The sequence below is a fragment of the Puma concolor genome, chromosome F2 (assembly GCF_028749965.1).
Source record: "Puma concolor isolate L17-30 chromosome F2, mPumCon1.1.hap2, whole genome shotgun sequence".
Lineage (NCBI taxonomy): Eukaryota > Metazoa > Chordata > Mammalia > Carnivora > Felidae > Puma > Puma concolor.
The window spans coordinates 11497014-11522255 of record NC_141684.1 but is presented as its reverse complement, the minus strand read 5'-3'; the positions used below and the strand labels follow the sequence as shown (position 1 = coordinate 11522255).

The 25242-nt window shown below is 47.2% G+C and overlaps 1 protein-coding gene across 4 annotated transcripts in view; it reads right to left on the bottom strand.

Annotated features, from left to right (window-relative positions):
* ASAP1 (ArfGAP with SH3 domain, ankyrin repeat and PH domain 1) overlaps positions 1-25242 on the bottom strand; it is a 348090-nt gene that overhangs the window by 38824 nt on the left and 284024 nt on the right. For all 4 annotated transcript variants that reach the window (XM_086695637.1, XM_086695635.1, XM_086695638.1 and 1 more), the window contains exons 14-20: positions 15520-15607; positions 12844-12892; positions 7390-7553; positions 5716-5849; positions 3791-3882; positions 1836-2022; positions 1505-1590 (exon numbers count right to left, since the gene is read on the bottom strand). In XM_086695637.1, the coding sequence (XP_086551763.1) occupies positions 1505-1590; positions 1836-2022; positions 3791-3882; positions 5716-5849; positions 7390-7553; positions 12844-12892; positions 15520-15607 (800 nt within the window). The remainder of the gene's footprint in view (positions 1-1504; positions 1591-1835; positions 2023-3790; positions 3883-5715; positions 5850-7389; positions 7554-12843; positions 12893-15519; positions 15608-25242) is intronic.

Genomic DNA, 25242 nt, shown 5'->3' with positions numbered 1-25242 from the left:
CCACAGATTAACCACTTCTCTTGGTGCTAACAGCCGAGTCAAGTTGGAGACCTACTCGTAAGCCCAGGAAACACCACGATGTCGCTACCATCACGCCCACATGTCTAAGCCACATGACAGGAACAGCCAGCGTGTCTTCAGTGCCTCCTGTGGGACAGGTGCTGCCTCCCAGCTTTTCCGCACCTTCCTTCACTAACTCTCCACCACCACCCAGCGGGGCAGGCCATCACCACCTTGGTTTCACAGATGAAAACGCTGGGGCACAGATAGGATGAAGAGCTTGCTCTCAAGACTGTCGAGGCACGGGGGTGACAAGCAGGGATCTGAAAAAAGGCAGTCTGTCCCAGAGCCAAGGCTCTTAAAAGACTACACCGTCCTACATTTGAGGAAGAGGTGTGGGCATTTACATACACAACGGGGCTCGTGTCCAGGCACCATTCTTCATATGTGAGTTCAAATCCCCTCGCTATTTTGACCACTCGCCTCTGGACGAGCTCAGTTCCTCCTTGTATCCCGTGGCTTACAGAACCACCCACTAAAGAATACAGCAAGTCCAAACTGCCTGTGTTCAATATTATACTCCCATGAGCATGTCCCAAATGTGAATTAGCTATTGAGTCAGATACACACGTGGTAGCATTTAAAAAAAAAAATTTTTTTTTTTTACATTTATTTATTTCTGAGAGACAGAGTGAGACGGTGCGCGAGTTGGGGAGGGGCAGAGAGAGAAGGAGACACAGAATCCAAAGCAGGCTCCGGGCTCTGAGCAAGCTGTCTGCACAGAGCCCAACATGGGGCTCAAACCCACGAACTGTGAGATCATAACCTGAGCTGAAGTTGGATGCTCAACTGACTGAGCCACCCAGGCGCCCCTGTAGCACTTTTTAAAAAATGTTTATTTATTGAGAGAGAGAGAGAGAGAGAGAGCGCGCGCGAATGAATGGAAGAAGGGCAGAAGTAGAGAGAGAATTCTAAGCAGGCCCCGTGCTGTCAACGCAGAGCCTAACATGGGGCTTGGTCCCATGAACAGTGAGATCATGACCTGAGCTGAGATGAAGAGTTGGACACTTAACCAATTCAGCCAAACAGGTGCCCCCCACACTGTAGTTTTTTAATGAACTTATGAACAACGAAAACTCACAGATCCTGTTGACCTGTGTTGTTAAGTCTTCCCTCTTTCAACCTTTCCTAATGCAGCAGGTTTTGGACAGAGACAGGATTTTACATCTTTCTAGGCCGAGGGTTGGCAAACTATAGCCTACTCTTGGCCATATCTGGCCCTCCATTTGTTTTTATAAATAAAGCTTTATTGGGACATGGCCATGCTCACTCATTTACACATACTCTATGACTGTTCTCACACTAGGTAGAGTTGAATAGCTGCGACAGAGACCTCATGGCCTGTAAAGCCTTTACTGAATGCTTGTCCATATCTGATCTGGGCCACTGAGAAGACTGGTTGGTGTGAACGATAAGGCATATTCAGAGAAAACAAAAAGCATACCAGTTTTGCACAAGGAAGTCAACCAAATGGAGAGAGGTCTGGTCTGCAGTTCGGACTGCAAGATGTAGGGCTGTCTCCCCAAGCTCCTGAAAAGGACACGATGAGTATAAGTAAGGTGATCGCATGTCCTACTTTGCCTACAGCAGCTTTGTTCACATCAGTCACCCTGAAGTAATTATTAATAGCGCCCTTCCACTCTCAAATTGTCCTGACTTAGACATGGTCACTCGATGTATCAGAATCTCACTCTGCAGGGTTCTAATAAAAGGAGTTAGCTTTTAAAGTCATTTTCTACCTTCCCTTTCATCTTACGATTTTAGTGGAGCCTTACCTGTCCGTGTTCCAGCAGTGGTTCCATTAGCTCTACTCCCTCTGCATAGACTTGAATTAGTGCAAGTAAATCCCGAGATTTGATGGCCTCGAGCAATTCATTCAGTTTAGCTGATGAAGACGAACAGGCCTTCCTTGAAAACCTATGATCTACATACTTTGCAGTGATATATTCTTTCCGTACAGTCCTAAAGTAGAGCAAAGCAACATATAAACATTTTTTATTTTCTACGAGCTAAGAAAACTCTACATTTTTCTGAAAAACAGTTCTCTTTAAGTGAAATATACTCCCCAATACTCCTTTTTAGCATTTAAACCAACCAGGTTTCAGACCAACTTATCCCATTATCCCATCACAGAATGAAGAAACTGATATACAGTTACTAGTGTTTGTGCAGGCAATCTATAGTTACAAAATTCATGGGCACGAAGATCACAGTGGATTTTTTTCCACCTCGACAACAGCTAGAGAAATCTGCTCTTTACTACTTAAAATCAGATACACCTAATTGTACAAAGAAAACAGAAATTTTAAAAGAATGATTCTAAAAGACCAGTGAAGTTTCCAGAGCTTCAATGAAAAAATCATACTCTTCTGACACAACTCCTTATGTGAACAGTTAAGAACATGGAGGCTCACTAAGGCCCTCCTTACGGTCACCCCCAGGCCAAGCACTGAGTGCCAGAATAAAGACCAATAAAGATGGCTTGTCTTTCCTGCAGGTGCAGTTGTGAACAGGAGACTGTCAGGGGTAACACACCCGAAGTGTGAGTGGGCGTGTGCATTTCCTTCTTGAGGACTCATCCTTTCTCCGCTTTTAAGGTCTGTCCCAAGCTCTGGGACTGAGCCCACCTCCCAGCTGCAGGGCTATCTGACCTAAGTGGCCCCATTTGCACAAAGGCCGAATGGAAGTCTGCTCAGAGTAAGGGAGGGGAGAATCAGGCAAGCCAGCTAGGGTCCAGAGGATACTGTTTGACATCCTGGAACCAACCATACCTGAACTCACCCTGTGACTTTCCTAGTTACATGAGCCACTTAATAAAAAAAAGCAGTAGATGGATTTTGGGTTCAAATCCTAGTTCTATAGCACATCAGTCGCACTACTAAATCTTCATGAGCTTTAATTTTTTTTCACCTGAAAACGGGGAGAATAACTCATTGGCGTCCTTTGAATGAAAGAATGCACAGCACCTACAAGACGCTTTCTTCTTTCTGAGAGAGCTCCAACTCCCCGGACTTTTAAGAGTTCTTGCTCACAAAAAGCCTCTCCGTGTGTGGAGCCTGCTACCGCCCCATCTCACAGCCACAGCCATCACTGTTTAAAAGCGAGGTGATGCCTCTTTCATTCTGGTCGGCAGTGAGGGGCGAGCTGGCTGACGGCAGACTTTGGTAGATTCTGCTTGGTAACCAAGATCTGACTTTCATGGGTGTTCTTTACCCTCAGGTCAAAGTCCTTTTAAGATAAGACGGCCGTGGGGAGCCTGGGTGGCTCAGTCGGTTAAGTGTCCGACTTTGGCTCAGGTCATGATCTTGCGGTTTGTGAGTTCAAGCCCTGGGTCAGGATCTGCGCTGACAGCTCAGAGCCTGGAGCCTGCTTCGGATTCTGTGTCTCCCTCTCTCTCTCTGCCCCTCCCCTACTCATGCTCTGTCTCTCAAAAATAAATACGTGTTAATGTTTTCACAACAGGCCATGATTTGGAATGAACTGTTGACATGAAGACACTTTCTCCACAGAGCGGCTGCAACTACCTAGGGGAAGGGGCCAGGGAACATAATCTGTGCACTCCAGCACTCCAGAAATGCACTCACTCCACAATACTTTTCTGTGCTCTGAGCTTTCCTCATAATGGGATTTCCTCTGGGGAAAAAAATACTATAACCTTTAAGACGATTCTTGGGAGGGCAGAAGAACAATTACAGAATAGTAAAGAATTCAGTCTATTAGAAGTACTTACATATCACTTGAAGGGGTGGGTTTTGGTGAGGGGCTGGGTAAATTTGCTTCCATAATATCATTAAAACTATTGTTTCCTACATTCTTGGCCAGCTGTAACATACAAAACACAATACAGTCACTCTTTATACTAGCTTAAGAGTTTCCTATTATTACTTTTGAGATTTCTAAATACATATCTTTTCCCTGACTCAGAATACAAACCATCCATCCATCTGGTCAGCAAATACTCAATGAGCACCTACTATGTGCAAGTATGGAACTTTAGGGCACTGAAAATAAAGAGATGGATAAACCATGTTCCTTTCTGTAAGAGCCAAAAGACTAGAAGGGTCATTAATAAGAAAACCAGTAATTTTTACAAATACAACATGATAAATGCTAGAATACAATAGGATATGGTCCTACACACACACACACACACACACACACACACACACACACACACACACACACACACACACTGAGATTGGACAGCAGGTTCCACATACGAATCTAGGTTAAATGACAGCAGTAATTTTTCAAGCTCGATCACACCGCAATTTTAGGCTGAGCAGATTTATTCTTACTGGACAGAGAAGGATGTGGGATTCTCCTTTACATTTGGGGTACACATCAGGATGCTGCAGGAAGCATTTCGCTTCTGGGCTCAAGACCCTTCCAGGAGAATTTGTCCTGAAGGTCTTTTGGTCGTTTGGATAATTCGGGGGACAACGTATAGCTTAAGAAACACTCATGCTATCAGCTCTCTGGGGGGAAAATCTTGGGCTTATCACCTGGCAAGTATTTCAGACTTGGACTCTCCCTGTTTCTGGTTGTCAACTGGTTTAACTACCTTAAGGCGGGAATGACACCACCTCCACACTAAAGAAGAATGTGTCAAGTATTAGATCGGAGCCTTTCTTCTCTAATCCTGAAGTGAGTCAGGAAGCTGAGCATTAGTATGATACTTCCTCAACCAGGGGCTCACACAACACAGACGTACCGCCATTGCTTAGCAGATGCTCAGAAAGCAAATGCTGCTGGCTGGGTGGCTAAGTGCCTCGACTTCTGGGTCCTTTTCTCCAGACAAGGCTAGTGATAAGCTAGGCTTTCAGATTTTTGAGCCCCAGGCTCCCTCAGGTTCTGCCCAAGAGCGTTCTGTACGAAGGGCCCTGTTTTGCTTCAAGCACCTTTACCCTTAGTAAAAAGACTCCCTCACAGTGCAGCCGTGTTCAAATCATGCAAGACAGGGCTTCTGACCAGAAGGCATTATGGGAGACCCCAAGCGGGCCTCCCTTCCTTTACTTGGAGTACTTACTGCAGGGACCAGCAGAGCCTGGACCCAACGAGGGCTCCTGATCTGGGTGACTCGTGACGGGAAGGACAGATTCATTCCACGTAATGAATCTCAGCACCGTCCCTTCGCACCCTATTTCTCCTCACTAGCTGAACAAGTTCGGGGTTAAGGAGCGATGGGCTTTATGGCTGTAGCTAACAGGCCACTCTCACTTCATGGGGACTTACACAAGCTTATAAGCAGTAAAAACAGAAAGACTCTTTAGTCTTTATTTTTATTCACACAGGCCACTGGGTAAAGTGATCATGTGAGTTTAACACCTAATTCCCTTTACTGCTCTTCTAGTGAGTGAATCATATAAAAACTAATTCTGAAAGAAGGCAGCTTTGAAAAAAGCCCATCCCAGAAAAAAAGAGTCAGTTTAGTTGAAGTAATTATAGAAATGCATGATTCACCAGTTCTTCAAAAAGGAAACAGAAACAGTCAACGTTACATACCACAAGATTTACATTTTAAATATCCACGCAAATTCACTAAATGCAGGAACTGGAATTCTCTGTACTCGGCAGAAACAAAAAAAAACTCCAAAGCCACGTATTAAATATATTTACGGCAATATATATTTCTAGGCACAGGTCACTACTTACCAAGAGTTCAGAAGTTCCTAATTTGTCTAGTTCCAAAGACTGAATGCGGGAAATATGAACCCCCATTTCCCTATGGATGCCGGAACATTCTATACAGGTCAAAATGCCCAAGTTTGTTGAAAGCCAGGTGGGTTCTGTGTGGAAAGAACATTTTGAAGACAATGAAACAAACATGATACCTACTTTTAGTGTGCCAACTACAAAGGAAGCTAGAGTAAGAGTAGTGAAACTTGTGAAGAGTTAAAAGGGAAAGATTTAAAGGGAAGAAATGGATGCTTGTGGTTTAGCCTAGGGGCTAACATGAAGCTTACCAGCCTGTCAGAGAGCAAAACGGCTAAGAGACATTCTAAAGAATTTTCTTTCAACCCTAAATTGAAAACAAAATTAAGTTCTTTATTCTCGTGAAAATGTGAGGAAGCCTTGTCCTGTGAGGCACACGAAACATCCTGGGGAGAGGCACTCCCGCACCACCCGCGTCATCCTCGCCAGTGACGGACGCGGTTCCACAGGTGTGGTTAACCTCCCAGTTACGACACGCATTAACCCATCCTCCTGGTGATAAGACGACCGTAAATACTGAATGTCAGAGGCTGCTTTCACAGACCTCAGCTGTTCCTATGATCCTCAAGGGCCCCACAACAGGGGGAATACTGATTTCCACGTTACTAAAACTTACAGGGTTCGTGCTCTGTGGTAAGCTTCCTTCTGAGTGGTCAGTACCCGGGTACTTATGACTCCTCTGCCATATCCTCGCACACACAGCGTGAGTCACTATCACACATGCACATGAACACAGCAGAAACTGGGAGACTGGTCTCTGAGGTGCTCATGGTGTGTTGTGTAGAGGCCATTTTCATATGGAAAACAATGAGAAAGCGTATCATACGCTTGGGCGTATCACACATGTTTGCAACCATGTTCTGATCCCTACTAGATGGGCGAGCCTGGGAGGTAGGTCACTTAACTTCTTGGAGTCCCCTCGTGTTCCCATCTGTAAGACGGTGATGATGCTAGTATCCTGCTCATAGAGCAGCTGTGAGCATTCAGCAAGAGAATATAAGCTAAAACACAACCAGCAGAGTCCTTATCACAATGTTAGCACTGAAGTCATGTCAGCTACCGTCAATACCTACAGAATATAGATGGTCCTTGAAAACAGAAGTTTGGAGGAAGGTGACACCCATGTGACATAGAGGTTGGGGAGGTTCCCCGGAGCGCAGAAAGGAAGGAAAGAAAGGTATAATGTGTCGGACGATTTCATTAAGTCCTCATAAAAACTGAGGTTTACTGTCCCATCTTGGGACGAGGAAACTGAAGATCAGAACAGTAAAGGCACTCAGCATGAGGATGTCCACACTGTTAAGTGGCAGGCTGGTGATTCAAAACCAGGATGATGGACTCCATGTCTGGTGCTCTCTCCATAGTTCCACAGTGCTCATTTAACCAGTAGCATTTGGGCAGGTGACCATTTGGGGAGAGCAGGTGGGAGTTTTCCAAGCTAAGCAAATGGCATGCATCAAAGCGGCTCAGAATTGGGACCATTCAAGTTGGAAATACATGGTGGGCGTGTGTCTGTGCCCATGAGGAGACAAGGACTTAAATAACGAGCTCATTTTTATTCTACAGGGGGAGAAAGACTGTGTAACAAGCTGGCTCAAGTTTGGGGGCAAATACCTGACGAGCCACAATCGCAGCAGACGTCATTCCCGGGGAGCCGCTGGACGTCCTCAATGATGGCTTTCGTCAGGTCTTCCAGGCTGTTCTCTCCTGTGCTCTGCTCTCCACGGAAGGCCATGGTCAGGGCCTCTTCTTTGCTATTTGTCAATACAGAGATCCATCTGTTGTCGAAAGAAAGAAGAAGGAGACTTAAGAGTGTGGCCGCCGTCTCCTCCTTCCACTGGAAAAAATTTATTTCCGTCAAGAGCTTCCAAAAGAGAATCCGCCCACCCCCCACAGCAATACAGTGAGGAAAAATGAAAGAAATTAAACCCAAAGGGAAGAGAAAATTAAGAGAACGCAAAGCAACATGCTGGAGAAACCGAGAGACACGAGAGGAGTGGATGAAATGCAAGATCAACACAACGGAGGGCTTGCATAGACGACACGGTACGTGCGTTTCCATCTGGACAGAATGAAGAGGGCCCTGTGTGGGGCCAACCCAATGCGAGGATGAGAAAGAACTGGTGACAAGTGGACACGAGGCAAGAAAGAGTTTTGCAAAAGGCACCTGTGCTCTGGAAGTCCACTGTCGGGGAGGAAACTTAGAAATTGATTTTTTTTAATGTTTATTATTTATTTTTGAGAGAGAGAAGGAAAGCATGATCTGGGAAGGACAGACAGAGGGGGACAGAGGATCCGAAGCAGGCTCCACGCTGACAGCAGAGAGCCCAACTCAGAGTTCAAATCCACAAACTGTGAGATCATGACCTAAGCCTAAGTCAGATGCTCGACTGATTGAGAGACCCAGGCACCCCTGAAATTAATTGATTTTCATTTTATTTTTTTAGAGAGAGAGCGAGCAAAAGCGGGGGAGAGGGGCAGAGACAGAGAGATAAAGAGAGACAGAATCCCAGGCAGGCTCCACACTCAGCGCGGAAACTGCTGTGGAGCTCAATCCCATGACCCCGGGATCATGACCGGAGCTGAAATCAAGAGTTGGACACTCAACCGACTGAGCCACCTAGGTGCCCCCAATACCTTTTAAATTAAAGGACATTTTCTCTATCGTTTAGTTTCAAGTTAAAGACTAGAAATTGTTTTCTGAAAAATAATGCAAAACACTGGGCTCAACAACATGTTAATCAGCGGCACTGGGTGACTGGAGTTTGCACCGTGTCTGCAGAATCTCTGTTTTGCTTTCCTTAAGCGTCGTGATGTTCCGGTTATCTGAAATGCCAGTGTCTACTGTGTGCCGAGGACTGAGGATTTCTGAGATGTAGTCCTCCAGCAAACCTCTGCGTTGAGGGTGACAATATCTTAGAGATGAGGACGCAGAAGCCCGGAGAGGTTTAGGGGCTCACGAGGTCCTCCAGCAGAGACATGCCTGCTGACCCCCCTCCTTCCCAGTGTTCCTTCGTCACTCCACGTGTGCCTCCTCACTCAAGAGATCAGGACAAGTAAAGAAACAGAGGAGGTGGTAGTGACAAGTAGAAAATACGTATTTTAAGAGCAATGCATTTTCTGGAAGGATAATTCAAATTTGGTGGAACAGACTATGTCTCAAAGGGTCAAGAACCAAAGCAGCTATTTCTGACAATTAAAAAAATAAACTTTTTAAATTATTGTAAAGTAACAGGCATACCAAAAAGTGCAAGACAGAAAACAATGCACAGTTGTGTTCTAAGACTCTAAAGTTGCTTTGAGTTTACAGGATTAATAATGTTGGCGCTGTACCAGAAGCTTTACACATTTTATCTGGAGTCTCAAAGCCTCTGAGCAAAGTCTGTGATCCCCGTCTTTACTGACAAGAAGACTGAGGTGGGTCACACCCGTGAGAATGGCTAAAATGAACAACCCAGGCAACAACGGATGCTGGCGAGGATGTGGAGAAACAGGAACCCTTTTGCACTGCTGGTGGGAACGCAAACCAGTGCAGCCACTCTGGAAAACAGTGTGGAGGTTCCTCAAAAAATTAAAAAGAGAACCACCCTACGACCCAGCAATGGCACTACTAGGTATTTACCCAAAGGATACAAAAACGCTGATTTGAAGGGCACGCCCCTCCCGATGTTTACAACAGTAGCCAAAGTATGGAAAGAGCCCAAATATCCATCGACTGATGAATGGATGAGGAAGATGTGGTGTATATATACATACAAGGGGATGTTACTCGGCAACTTAAAAGAATGAAATCTTGCCATTTGCAGCAATGTGGAGGGAACCAGTGTTTTATGCTAAGTGAAATAAGTCAATCAGAGAAATTCAGATATCATAGGATTTCACTCATATGTGGAATTTGAGAAACTCAACAGATGAACACAGGGAAAGGGAAGGCAAAATAAGATGAAAACAGAGAGGGGGGAAAACCAGAAGAGACTGTTAAATATAGAGAACAAACTGAGGGCTGCTGGAGGGGAGGTGAGGGGCATGGGCTAGATGGGTGATGGGCATTATGGAGGGCGCTTGTTGGGATAAGCACTGGGTTTCCCACGTAGGAGATGAATCACTGTGTTCTACTCCTGAAGCCAAGACTACACTGTCTGTTAACTAACTTGAATTTAAACAAACAAACAAACAAACAATAAACAATCTTTGTAAAAAAAAGAAAGAAAGAAAGAAGACTGAGGGGCTGATCAGGCTCAAGGTCAAACGGCCACTAGGGGGCGAAGGCTGGACCTGACTTGTCCTCAGCCTGACTTGAAACAGACAGGGAGCTGCTTTCTCTGGTGCCCACCTCCTCCCTCGGTGAGAATGCAGCTCTACGTTTAATTTCCCCGGACACTTTCCGTGAGAAAGAAACTCGAGGGTGCAGCCAAACTGTTTCTATGCAGCTTGCAGGTAAATGAGGACCCAAGCCCGGGGGTGTATGCTCCCTCCACTGTTACCTCCCTCGTCACTCAAAGCAAAGCCCCCTTCTGCCACCTCCAGCCCCAGGGAAGGCCAAGTGTGGCACCTGCCCGATGGGCTCAGCAAGCCTTTCACTGAAGGGCGTTCGGTCTCACGGGTAAGAAGCCTATACACCTCTTTGCCCAAACTGGGGACTGAATTCTCTGGAAGTCACAGAAAAAATACAATAGTAATGGCTTGGGTTTGAGGACAAAGAAGCAGCAGATGCGTTCCCTGCCTCACATAAATCTCCCATTTGGGGGTTTGGAGAAGGGAAAAAAGGAGGAAAGAGTGAAACATGAGAAGGGGAAATAATATTCCAAGGTGGTTTTGGAATTCTGGCTAGGAAATTCTTAATGGCACACGTGTCAGGAGTGCCCATACATGTGACCGCCTGCTGTACCTTTTCCAGCAGGAACCAGTGACACCTGTCACAGCCAGCGATGCTCACCTGCTCGCACCACCTTTCACTGCTACCTTCCAACAAAGGCCTTAACCAGGCACCTACTGTTGGTCCCATGTCTTAATAAAGGAGGGGGATGAAGTTCCCAGAAGTAAACCAAGCGATGCCACCCAAGTCAAGGCAAACGTGATGGTCTGGATTCCTCGACGCTCTCACCTTTGAGTGACCTGTAACCCGTGACCTCTCATCACACAATGTAGTGAACTGGAAACTGCACGGGCCAGCAGGGCCAGCATTGCAATCACATTTCTACCATTTTGTTTTGAGCCCTTAAACAAGTCACTTAACCTCACTTGATTTGTTAAATCATCTGCAAAACGGGCACAATTAAGCCAACCTTGTGACTGAAAAGATGAGCGATACCGTAGGCGAGCCCCCGCTCGCCCACAGTGAGCACCTATACTGCGGGCAAGGAGACACCCGCGGTAGGCCGAAGGACTCCCTTCCCCAACTTGCCCAGAAGACCCCTGGGCTACTGGGACTGTGACCATGGGTGCGCTGCCTTTTAGTGCCCTCGTTTTCAAAGGAGGGAGAGCAGTGTCTGCCTCCCGGGGCTGTGAGGAGTAACAGAGCCCGACACGCACGACGTGCAGGGCGATCTCAATAAATACGACCTCCGTGAGTCTGAGGGTGGAAGGCCTCCCTCCCGGCCTCTCCTGGTGTTACTTCTCGTCTAGCCGCTCTCAGCTAGCCAACCCCATGATCAGCCACATCCCTTGCTTCCTTTCTATTCCTTCCCATCGCTTCCAGGCCAGGGGAGCGTGCATGTGGAGCGCAGAGTATCTATAACCCTCTGGCACCGTCATGAGCCGTTCACACAGCTTTCCTCCTAGGAGGACACTGTCTCGGAGCCACACTCCCAAGAACCCAAGGGGGTGCGTGCTCCCACGTGTGCCACAGCACACCGCCCTTCTCTTCCAGCAGAGGTCGAGTTTCTTCAGGGCAGGGGGCTCTGCCTAACTTAGCGCTATATTCTCTGTGCTTTACACAGTTTTTGGCCTGGAGCTGGCATTCAGTGAATCCCGTTCAGATGAATGAACGGGATAAAGACTTTTCTCCTCTTCCTTAATCTCTCCTACCTTCTCTCTCAGTGCCCGCCCACCCTCCTGCCCCTTTTTGCTCTGTTTCTTCCAACTGTACATCTTTTCGACCCATTCTTTATTCTTTCTGATCCTTTATCATTTCTCCTGAAATGGGGAAAGAGTGGAATTCTTCAGAGGAGGAGGAGAGCAAGGAAGGTAGAGGGAGAGAGGAAAGGAGTAAGTGTAAGGAGAAATGGGGGTGAACAGAATTCTGTGGCTCCCCAGAAATCACTAAGGAAGGAAAATAGCATTTACTGTGTGTTCCAACGGGACGGGGCTTTGAAAATGTGAATGCTACCAAAAGGTTTAACTGCCAGCTTTAACGCAAACATCCTCTCTCCCAAGCAGCTGAAGATATAATGGCCCCACGCTGCTTTTTTCAGCCCTGGCAGGTGGCAGGCTACAGGAAGGAAGAGGGAATGAGGTAGCCTGGGACCAGGGAGAACATGACGAAAGGGGGTGGGGACCTGGCCGAGGCTGCATCCCTGGGTCAGGTGAGGCAGGAGCCCAACCCAGGGGCGTGTGACACCAAAGCCCGTTCCCCCCACGACACGAGGCTCCTGAGCCATGCTCACCCCCGGGAGCCACCTGCCTGCCCTGTTCCCGCAGGGCCAGGCTCTCCTGCTCCCCTCAGGTAACAGCCAAGCACCCGGCAGACTGGTTCAGCACCGGGCGACGTGCAGGCGATGTGATTAAAGGTGAGTAAGGCACGGTCCTTGCCCTGGGGAGCTCTCAGTCCGTAAAGGGCTCAGACCGAACCCGAGGCTCATCAAGGAGTGTGAGCAGGCCCAGGGGTGACGGAAGGAACAGAGCCCCTGAGTGGTGAGGCCTGAGCCGAATCCTGAAGGGAGCGTGGGAGTCCACTGAGCTCCCGGACAGAGAGCGGAGTGACAGGTGAAGGGCCACGGGTGAGACGCGAGTGTGCGGAGCCACGAGGAGAGGTTCTCGGTAATAAAAAGGAGACTTCAAGGTACGTGGTACAGGAGAGAGGTGCCTGTTCGGTTCAGGACCCCGGGCCATTATATCAGAACTACTTACGCCACATAATCCTGCTCATCCTCTGCCTGAAAGTGATACGTCCTATTATCTACAACACAAAACAGAAAAAGAGCCAGACTTTAGAAAGCAGAACACCTGCAGGTATAATGTAAATTATGAAAAGTTTCTGGAGAAAAAAAAACAACACCATAAAAGTAAAATCTTAGTATAATTTGTTTTTACACCATTTTGATTTAGCAGTTACACAATTCACTTTGTCGGTATTGTTTTTCTGAAGTGCAAGAGTAATACAACAAAATAACTGCAAATACCTGGTATCGGGCACTTTTTTGTGAAAAAGAAAAATGGGAAGGGGGAGAGATCCCATGTGATCGAAGTGGATTTCAGTGACCAGCTGGTCAACTGGAGACTGCTGGCTGCCAGTTCAATATTTTACTTGTCATTTTAAATTTGCCTTTTACTGTTTCTTTTTTAAAAAAAAAAATCGGGGCGCCTGGGTGGCGCAGTCGGTTAAGCGTCCGACTTCAGCCGGGTCACGATCTCGCGCTCCGTGAGTTCGAGCCCCGCGTCGGGCTCTGGGCTGATGGCTCGGAGCCTGGAGCCTGTTTCCGATTCTGTGTCTCCCTCTCTCTCTGCCCCTCCCCCGTTCATGCTCTGTCTCTCTCTGTCCCAAAAATAAATAAACGTTGAAAAAAAAAATTAAAAAAAAAAAAAAATCGTTTTCTTCAATGATCCCTAACTCACAGGGCAGCCCCTACAAGTAGGCATACATTGACCCAGGTTGCTCTCTGGCTAAATCAGGCTTCAGGGAGGTAGGGCTTCAACCCTGCTTGAGAGGCACCTTCAAGCTGCTACCCGGGTAAGGAGGGAACAGCCTAACCTGGATAGTTTGGGCAGGCGTATGCAATGGACACTCTTTCTTAAAATGCAGGATTTGCTAGACTGCTTCAACATAGGTCCAACTAACCTTTCTGTACTAACCAGTCACTTGCTTCGTGACTGCTCCAGGTCAAGTACTCACACCCTGTATCTCCTTGCAGGTCAAGTACTCACACCCTGTATCTCCTTGAGAGAGAGACAGAGAATGTGTTTGTCCAAGAACACGCCATGCGTGGTTGAGCCCAAGAACCCTGGCTGAGAAATCTTGCTTTACTGCTGTGTGACCTTGGGTAAATCACTGAATGTCTCTGAGCCTCAGTTTTCTCTTCTATAAAACAGGAAATTAATAGAGCTTTTGTGAGGATCAGCCATAATGTTTATAAAGCCCCTGGCACATACCAGATGTTCGGTAACGGATGACTATTATTAATAAGCTACAGGCTCTCAAGTCTAGGATTTCTTGGCTTTTTGGGGTCATAACTCCCACTTTTCATATTTCTTTCTCCTCAATAGTCTGAGAAATTTCTTGGTCCTAAAAATCATGGGGACTCTGAACTTTAATAGATGCTGCATAATCCAGCTTGGATCTAAAGGGTCTCACGACGGATTGAGCCTTTTGGGTTGAAACTGTTTTGGGGCTTCTATTCACACAACTCCATCAGAGGATTTCAAGGGGGCAGATAAGTATTTCTGTGCTGTGCACACAGATTGTGCACTTGAGCTGGTGGACAGCCCCACAGGGCTCTAGAGAGAAGGGAGAATACTGAAGGTTAATATGTAGGATTTCATAATACTGGTGAGTCACTATCGGTCCTACTGTCCTCTTCCCTTATAAAGAGGTGTCCCTTCAGTGACCACGGGGGTCCGTCAGTGCAACCATGGGACCAGGGTTAAGCACAGGGAGCTGGTCTAGAGGAAAACAATCTTACCCCACTCTCTGCAAACCATGAAGATACAGGCCATAGCTTGGGGGATGGGAGGGTCTTTATGAGCCCTCATCACTGGGAAAAGCGTACTTTGACCCATGGAGTGAGAGAGTGATGGCATGCAGTGTCGTCCATTTGGGAGGTTAGAAGGCAGTTTTTCTTGGAAGCAAGATGATTTTTAAGAGTCCTGTTTTGCAGGGACAAAACTCTGGGCAGGTCCGCTGTAGGGTTATAGGGGCACACCTGCACTCCCAAGTCTATGCCAGAGATTTTTCTGTTTGTTTTTTTTTTTTTTTTTTTTTTTTAACGTTTATTTATTTTGAGACAGAGAGAGAGTGAGAGCAAAGGGAGAGGCAGAGAGACAGAGGAGAGAAAATCCCAAGCAGGCTCTGTGCCGTCAGCACATCAGTGCACAGTCCAACTCAGGGCTCGATCTCACGCACCGTTGAGATCATGACCTGAGCTGAGATCAAGAGTTGGACGCTTAACCAACCGAGCCACCCAGGCGCCCCATGCCAGAGATTCTTAACCACAGGTACACATCAGAATCACCTGGGACTTCTTAAAAATATTTATGTCTGGGCTTCACAGCAAAGACTGTGATTCAGCAGATCTAGGAGAGAAATAGGAATGCACTTAGAAGAATCTCTCCAAGCGCATAAAACTGTGGGCTCATGGTCAAGAACTGGTCTAGTTTAACGTACAGATCTCGATATGAATCCACTGGGGGTCAGATCTGACCCTGTTATGCCTCCCCCCCCGCCCCGCGGGTGGGCTCAGTGTCAATGTAGCAACGTGCCCGTGCAGGAGCGCCAGGGGCCCTGCCTGGGAAAGCTGCTGTTTGCACGCCTGGAGATGGAGATGTATGTCAGAAGCCACACACACCGATCCGGAGAGAAAAAGGACTCACGTGATATCAGGTCAAAAGACTTCTTGTCCTCGGCGTTTGGTTTCACTTGGCAGGTGAGGAGGTTCAGCTTAGCGGGTTGCCTGTTAGACTAGAACAAGAAGTGAGGAAGTTACATGTTGCATTATCTTCCCACCTGCAGGGTCCACAGCCTGCGGGGCAGACGGGCAGCTTCATGCAGCGCCTGTGGTGAAGTTTTATTTACCCCGTTAGAATTGTGAGTCTCGTTAAAGAAGGACAAAGATCTTAGGTGGCCGGACAAATGTCTTTGCAATGTACATGCATATCCTGGTGATTAATCAGAATGGAACCAGGATCATCCGCCTCCCTTTCAATGAAGAGTGGGCACGCTCCATGGAAATGCACCCTTCTGAACTTACACGTACCCGAGCACAAACAGTCGGCACTCTCCGTACTGTATCTTACTGTGAAATGTAGAGGACTCCAAATGACCCCAGGAATCAGTCATCCCAAACCTGATGTCTCAGGTACCCACACGTTTTGGTTGTAATGCAAAATTTAGTACTTCTCTCAAAAGCGCAAAGACAATTGACCTGTGAGACACTGCTTAAGGAGACATTGTTTAATGAGCTCCAAAATCTTGGAGAGAGGGAAAATATAGTAAGGATTTCATATCATTTGTCAGCAAATCTCTTGGTCACACACATCATTCATTCAGGCCCTGCAGTATTTAGAGAGTCATGCTAATTTAGGCTTTGCCTACATGGAGTCTTGTTACAGAATCACCCTGGTCAAAACTCATTCTTGCCCTCCTGTATTTGTCCAAGGTCACATGTTGGCCAACGGCTGATGCCAGATGTCTGCTTCCTGCAGGAGCTGACCAAGGAGGGAAGTGTCTGAGAGCCCCCAGGCTGGGCTTTGCTCGAACACAAGCCTGCTGAAGTAAACAATGGAACTCTAGTCCTGTATACCTGCCTCCATTCTTGTGATTCTGAAAATCCCCACACCAGGACCATTTACACCCAAGGAACTTGAGTTTTTGGGGAAAACGGAGCGGGAGAGGATAAGAAAAGGTCACTCGTCAGTGACCCAATCGAAGCCCCGAACAACAGAGATGGCACATGATTAAGACAATTTCAATGACACATTACCTCTCTCATTCTTGACAGTGGACACTGGACAATTAATTTGTTTACCTTCCTGAGCTCACTGAACAATTTGTGAGATTCTCCTTCCTCTGTGATTTCAATGAGTTTAGACACAGAAATTAATGCCACTTGTCCTAAAAGATCTGTTCCAAAAGGAAGCTGTCTGGGGGAGGAAGTGACAGACCCCGAGGGACTTCATGTTGCCTGCATGTAAATTTGACTCAGGCGTGGAAACCAGCAGTGAAGTCCTTCGCAGGATGGTTCTGCCTAAGAGGAAACAGCACTTGGGAAAGGGTTCCCACACTACAGAACTGGTTGCCAAACTCAGGATGGGGAGGCGGGGGTTTGTAGGCCTGCAAATTTTTCTTAGAATGCACCTGGCTTGTGGGTTGCTAAAGGCCTCAGCCTCCAAATCCTTGGCTGCAGCCACGCCCAGGCCCAGCCCAACTGCGGAGGGAACTGTCCGTCCCACATCTCATCCTTCTGGATGTTGGTGAGATGGCTGGAGTCCCACATGAATGACGATCACATGCGACAGCCTGAACAGGTAGCGATCCCAGTTCACTGTGAGACTCTCCATAGAATACTGCGTTCCAATTTGGCATCCACATTTAAAGGATGGAGAAAAGCTTAGGAGAGACCAGGAGATGATTAAAGGAGTGGAAAATGGGCACTTTGAAGATCGGTTAAAGGCACTATTTAGTCCCAAGGAAAGAAGGCTGGGGAGGGATTTAATAACCATCCTCAAGAACATGAAAGGTTGTTATGGGGGAAGGCTGAACAGCTGTTTTCCATTTGCACGAACGAAGAAGAAATATACTCAAATTGTAGAAGATCTGAGCCAGACATAAGGAAGAACTTCCCAAGCTTAAGATGATTATGTATAATAAGAGGTTTCAGGTTTCTTACCCTAAAGTTGAGAAATCTCTTGGAAAAATTTAAGATTTTTTAAAGTCTATGTTTTCTGTTTTTGAGACAGAGAGAGCGACAGAGCGAGAGGGAGCACGCGCAAGTGCTCACAAGCAGGGGCAGAGAGAAGGAGAGACAGAATACCAAGCAGGCTCCACGCCATCAGCACACAGCCCGATGTGGGGCTCGAACTCACAAACCATGAGATCATGGCCTGAGCTGAGGTCAAGAGCTGGACGCTTAAATGACTGTGCTACCCAGGCACCCCCAAAATTAAAAAATTTTTAAGACACCATTCACATATGAATGTAGCAGAGAATTCTCTGTAGCAGACAGTGTAGATGATTTTCTCTCCCCAAATCTATGTTACTCCAGTATTTCTGAACAACCTGACCAACAGATACAATCAAGTAACAGATACATTTTCAGAAAGAAAAAAAGTAACATTAACTGGATTCAGAAAAGTTAAACATGCCATTCACCTCTCATTTCTAAGCATGGACCACCTCCAAGTTCACTACCAGAAAGCTCCTGATGATAAGCGTTCTATACAGTGTAAGTCCTTCCATGGTTGGCCCACAACTCCAGTGATGATGGAGTATGGTATTTATTCCCTCGGAATTCTGTCAAGTCTACTGCACTGACACTTGTCACATCAGCACGCACTTCATTTGACACAGGTCCATCTTGCCTACATAAAGGGTTCTTCCCCTAAATGCCAGTGAGACATCTGACAAATGACCTATTTCTCCAAATGTGAGTTTGAGGATCAAAGAACACAATTTTTCACTGGTGAAGCAGTCAACATAGCCAGTACTGAGCCCCCAAATACCAGAGCAGAGTGGTATGCTCAGCCAACGTCCGCAGACCAAGGCCCTAGAAGGCTCAGGAATCAGTAGGGTAACCCACATTTGTATAACTTTCCAAAATTTCAAAGCACTTTCTCGACATTAGTACTAATTTATAGGTATATTGATTAAAGAAGGTATAATCTTGCTGGCATTTGGCAGACTAAAATCAAAGACTAAATGACTTGCCCTGGGCTACATCACTGGGTACAGTTTAGGAAATGCTTTCATATTGTTTAAGGAAAGGAAAGAAAAACTCAGAGCGAAGAAAGCATGTACTTATCGAGTCCTTACTGGTGAGGATTCCTACCGCACTCAGAATAAACACCACACACAGTCTGCACCTCAACTCCAATACTGCCTCCTGGCTCCTTTGGACCAGCTCCTGCCACCGTGCCTGCGGCTCCCTCTGCTGGGCAGTGAGGGCCCTGGCCTCCCTCCCGTGATGCACACACCCTGTGGCCCTCCCAGATCTCCAGGCTCTGTCCTTCCCTCCAGGGCTCTCAAAATCAGCACTTCCTCAGAGGCGGCTTTCCTGGCCTGACGACCCTCCAGCGACTTTCCATCCCCTTTATACCTGCTCTATCGTCTTCCTGTCTCTGATTACTCCTTATTTCCTTCTTTCTTCCCACTGAGGGCACACACGTTTCTATTTTGTTCACTAAAATGTGCCTGGCATACAGCAGGCACTCAATAAGCGTTTACGAAACGAATGAAAGCATTCCAGTTGCCTTACCTACACTATCTCGTGTACTCCCACCTGTGAGGGAAGCCACTAGTTTCTTATACTAAGTAACATGAAGAAACGGAGGCACAGAGACGTTAACTCATGTTCCTAAAATCTCCCGGTAAGGAGACAGCAGAGCCTGGAGCTGAACCCCGGTCTGAAGGGACTAAAGCCCCGCACCTCCTCCTGGCTCCACCAAGCAGCACAGGCCTGGAAAGATGCAACGCGGAATCGCTCAGGAAAGGGTTAGAAGCCCCAGTGCACGACGGAACGTCTCCTTCTAAGAAGTGTAAGGGCTAGAAACAAACAGAGCGAGGGTGCCCAAGGTTCACTTCTACTTCGGTTATCTTCTCAGGTCATCGGATTCTCCCCCAGTTACTTTTGTTAAAAATTTTTTTTTTCAACGTTTTTTATTTATTTTGGGACAGAGAGAGACAGAGCATGAACGGGGGAGGGGCAGAGAGAGAGGGAGACACAGAATCGGAAACAGGCTCCAGGCTCCGAGCCATCAGCCCAGAGCCTGACGCGGGGCTCGAACTCACAGAGCGCGAGATCGTGACCTGGCTGAAGTCGGACGCTTAACCGACTGCGCCACCCAGGCGCCCCTCCCCCAGTTACTTTTGTAACTGATGAGAAATTTTAGAAGCCTATTTGATACACTTGTTCACTTACGTGGCCCAACAGTTATTAAGCCTCTGCAACATCCCAAGCATGCGAGAACCCTCGGTCTGCGCCATCAAGCAGCTACGGGAAACGGACCGAGGCACGGATCTGGAATGTGTGCAGAGCCTGGGAGCGGGGGGTGGGGGTGGGGAGTCCTCCAGAGAGACAGCCTCAGCCCTGGCGAGGGCCCAGAGAGGGAATCTGAACAGGGGTGGGGTGGGGGAGGGGGGACAGTGAGGAGGAGCAGGTGCAGGCAGTGGGGGTTAAGAGGAGACCAAGGCAGAAGTGATGCCCCCTGGGGAGGTCGGGGGGAGAACTGCATTGGCGCTAAGGAGCTCACATCCGCGCCTCTGTAGCTCGGACAGTCTCCAGAAGGGAGTCATTCCAACAGTGGGCACTTAGGTTTGTATTCAGGGGCGTGGCTGGAGGAGGAAGCCGAGAAGGTAAGATGGACGAGTGATGATGGGAGCTGGAAGCAAAGCTACAGTCGTGGTACTAAGGGCTGGGGACTCAACATACAGCTAAAGAGAGAGGCTTTTAACTATTCTAGAAGTTACCTCTATAGGGTATGTGTTCTCACTCAGCCCAGGCGTCTGGATGGTGAGTGGAGGGCAGGACGCATGGTCCCTGCGGGGGGCAGGGGGCAGGGGGAGGGTCTGCTGCTGAGCAGGGACTTTGAAAAGCTACACGTGCTTCTGTTCCAAACATCAGTCTGACATGTCTCAAAACTGAAGACTTTGTGGCTCTGTTCCCTGAGACTCTGAGGCTTGTCCTGCAGATTTCACTTTTCATTACAAGAATGACATAAACTGGGGACACAGTGCGAAGAAGAAACTGAATGTTACCTGTTAATCTCACTTTCACACCCAGAGATGATCGTTGTTAATACACTGACTTTAACAAAACGTGTGGGTGTGTGTGTGAGAGAGAGAGACAGAGAGCTAGAGAGAGAGGTGTCTGTTTTTAAAAAATCATGGGTTCATTCAAGTTGTGGATACCGTTTTGCAAAGTGCTTTTTTCCCCAATTAACAGTTTACACAGATGTGTTCGTTTTATACATACACGCGGACCCGGCAAACCCACCCTTGAATGTTTCCCTCTTGGAAATACTCCAAACTGGGGAAGCTCTGCACACGTTCCATGAGCAGAAGTGATGAAGATATTCTCCCCGTGACAGAATGCACTGCCACTCAAAACGGAAAATGGCTGCTCAGCCAGGAAGCCTGTCAGCAACGTAAGCAGAAAGGGAAGGAGTCGATTCCCATGAACGTTTCTGCGTCTCCGGGAAGAAAACAAACACCACACGTTGGTCCTTAGCTTCATGTGTGCCACAGGGAAATGTTTGCGCTGGGAGTGCAAAGCTGTTCGCGCAGGCATACTTCTCGGCTAGCAGCCAACAGCTGCTGCTGGAATCAGTATCCAGAAACGAACTTCTTTCCCTCCATCATCCTGTTGACTTGCTCTGCTTCGCAAACCAGAACTGAGTATCAGCCACTCCTTGGGGGGAATAAGCCTGACCCCACCAGGCTGAGGCTGTTGCGTGAAAAGAGGTAAAATAAGAGAGCTCTCTTCACTTTCTGTGCCTGGTAACGGAGCTGTTCCGACCATTATGGCCATTGCCAACTTTTTGCTCCATAAATATTTAGACACCTACTCTGCCCTAGAGGGACACATATACTTGGCACGCAACGAATAACCACAATAACCTCTGGCAAGACATTAGGTACACAATGAACACCTACACTGCAGAGAGATCTGATCTCTTAAAATTTGAGTACATCAAAACTGCTTTTTTGAAAGTATTTTGGTTTACTTGGGGCAAGGTAACAGCATTCATTCACTGGGCACCTACACTGCTAGGTATTTTTAGAAATTGTTATTTAATTCTTGCAATAACCCTAATAACTAGGTCCTGCTACTGTACCCATTTTACAGATGAGGAAACGGACGGTCAGGAAGGCAAAAAATAAAATATTTCAGAGAAAGGAAAAAGCAAAGCTGAGATTTGAACAAATTCTTTCCCAGAGCTTTTTTCATTTATCACACGGTTTCCTTGTCAAGGCAAGCCCTTGGGACGTTTGCAGAGTAAATGAGAACATGTTTCCTGCTTTTTCTTTTCTGGTTCTTCCTACCCTGGAACGGTCAGTTCCCTCATTTCCCTCAAAACCACTTAGTGTGTCTGTTGAGAAATCCCACCCATTCCTGACGTGTTCCATGTTCCAAAATTACCATCTTGTGGCTACAATGAAAGCTCTCCACCCCTTTAGTGGTCCTTCTGATAGATAGTTTAGGGAAGGAGGAGGTGATCATCTCACTGAAGTAATTCCTCCTAGAATCTGTATCGACTATAGATTCCTTCAACCCTCCCAACCACTTAAATCTTGGTGCTCACTTCTGGCTGGCAGAATGTTATGTGTGAGGAAGATATGTTTGAATATGTAGATGTTCTTGAAAATCTCTTACTGCAGTAAGGAACCTGATGGTCTATTGTGCTGTTAGGGCTGAGAATCCCTGCATTCAGTGGGCCAAACAAAAGCTGCCTCTTCCAATCACCTCCAATGGCTCATTCGGATGCAAGCCACAGGAATTTGCATCTGAAATAAACTCTATGCTGTCGCAGCTAATCTATAACCTTGGGATTGAAATACAGTAAAAACTCCTATTCAGTGTATTAGTCAGAAGCATAAACGACCTGTAAAACATAACCAGACAGACTTCTAAACATACGTTTCATGCAACTTGAACTTGGGAAGTCCTCGGATAAACATCTTCGGTTCTGCATTTGCAACGTGGCGGAAGCCCAGAAAGATATTCCACAGACACCCCGAGTTTCAGAAATGGTGCTATTTTATATGTCCACATACCACTATCTGCACTGGAACAGCTGTTTCTTCTGCAGGTGACCGTGACTATTAAGATTCAGCACCAGGGGTGCCTGGGTGGCTCAGTCGGTTAAGCTTCTGAGTCTTGGTTTCAGCTCAGGTTGTGATCTCGCGTTTCGTGGGATTGAGCCCCGTGTCAGGCTCTGTGCTGACAGTGTGAAGCGTGCTTGGGATTCTCTCTTCTCCCTTTCTCTGGCCCTCCTCCTCTCACACACTCGCTTTCTCTCTCAAAATAAATACCTAAATTTAAAAAGGATTCAACAGCAGTGCTGGTGGGACCAGAGGCGACATTTTGAACTTAATTTATGAGAGTCAGCTCTGGTCTGTAAAGAAAAGGGAAGGGGTTGAGGGTGCCAGGTCACAAGGGCAGTGGGGTGAGAGCGGGCTGCTCAGGGGAAGAAAAATGGCACCATCTGAAGCGGATGGAGGGGACACAGAATTATCAGTCAAAAGAGGGAGAGAAAAATTCCAAAAGAGGATTAAAATAGTGAGTGGTTCAAGATGTTGTTACACATTTTTTAATGGTTCTTGCTTAACTGGAACTTCTGCTACATCAACTGTAGTTTTTAAGTTTGTTCTCGAATGCTCTTTTTGCTAGTGCCTGAATATATAGACAGCAACAACTTTCAAAGAATGTGTTATTTAAGCCTCCAAAAGACTCTTCAAACAGGGTAGGGAAAGCGGTGCCACTCCACTGGCTCATCTCGGGTTCCCTGAACGCGCTTCCTGGCCTCAGGACTGTGGACTGCCCTCTTCCCTCTGCTGGGACTGCTCCTCCCTAGTTTCACTGCTAACTGCTCAGAAAAGCCTTCCCTGGCCACACGAAGGCAGCTGCCCCTTCATTTTCTACCCCAGCATGCTGCTCACTTCTTAGAGCTCTGAGCCCTGGGTCACAGCAAGCTCCGAGAGGGCGCGGCCGGCCAGTTCATTCTCGGTCCTCTAGCATCCGGCCCAACGGCTGCTTGGAATCAGCGAAACAGTTTAATGAGCCAAACATTCCCATTTTACACTGGAGAAAATGGAGGCTCCAAAGGCTTATGTCACGTATCCAAGGTCCTATGGGTTGTTCAGGGGTTTGAGGCGGGGTCTCATGGGCTCCCAAGTTTGTCCTTTGACAAGTCGTTGTTGCTTCTAATCTCTTGGAGAAAGGAAAATATTCTCTTCTTGTGGTGGGGACAATATATGGAATCTGGTGGAATCCAGCATAGCCTCAGGAGGCCATAAGGGCCGATCACAGAGACCCGTTGTTAAATCCGCAGCAAGGAAGGGGGCGATCTGCTGTGCAGGCTGCCTTGTGCCTCCTGATGGCTTTCTGGTGCACCTGCCAACCCCCTGGCAGCCAAACGAATGCAGCCCCTTCGGGCTCTGGAGTGGACTGATAAACAACAGTCCCTGGGAACGGTCTGTGTATCCCCAAAGCCCAAAGCAGGGAGACAGACATCAAATTCTTAGCTTTGGTGACGCTGCCCTGGAGGTGCCAGAGGTGCTGTTAACCTCTGACAGGCTGAAGAGGACAGGTACCTGAACTTGGTTCACAAAGCATCTTGAGAAGTAAGAAGTAGCAATACAAAAAGAAAAAAGAAAAATTCCAGTAAATCAGTTTCCAATGGAGGTAGTAACACATTAGGGAAGAGTAGTAATAGCAATAATAATAACTGACTTTTTTTGAGCACTAATTCTGCCCCACAACCTGTTCCAGTTTAATCTTTACACCCACCTATGAATTAGGGACTGTTAATAGCCCCATTTTATTTAGACGGGGGAAGCCTCATAGGGATTCAGTGTCCCCTGGAATTCGAACCCAGGCAGACTAGCTCCAGGATCCAATGCTGTGACCCACCTCAGCTCCCCGAGATGGTGACAGTAACCACTAAGTTTATGAAACGTCCAGTGTGGTCCATGTGCCACAAAGCTTTAAATGCATCTGCTCCTTGAATTCTGTCAACACTGGAAGATGCGGACCGTTATTACCCTATTTCACAGATGAGGAGTAAAGTTAGGTGCAGTAACAAAAGCCACACGTGGTAAGTTGCTGGAAGGGTATTTCAGTGCAGGGTGCCTCAGAAGGTTGTGCTCCTGATCCCCACCCCTTTTAACATTTATTTTTGAGAGACAGAGAGAGGCACAGCATGAACAGGGGAGGCGGAGAGAGAGAGATACAGATCTGAAGCAGGCTCCAGGCTCTGAGCGGTTTGTTAGCACAGAGCCCAACGCGAGGCTTGAACTCATGAACTGCGAGACCATGACCTGAGCTGAAGTCAGACGCTCAACCGACTGAGCCACCCAGGTGCTGCCACCCCCCACCCCTTTTAAAGAGTTCAGCCTACCGAGCACCTTCTCAAGAGGCTCAGCCTGGTCCAGTCCCACTGGTTTCTCAGGCTCTTTGAGTAAAACGCCAAACCTTCTTACTGACCATCTGTGTGATATTTTATGAAAATACTTTTAGTGTTGGCTGATTGAGAAAAAGTGACGATAAACTTAGTGACTTGTTAGGGTGTTAATCGTAAGAGCATCTGCAGGCATTTGAAAAATTGAGATTTAAAAGAAATCAGTTTTCAGATCCAGACAAATTCACAGACGCTTTGTCG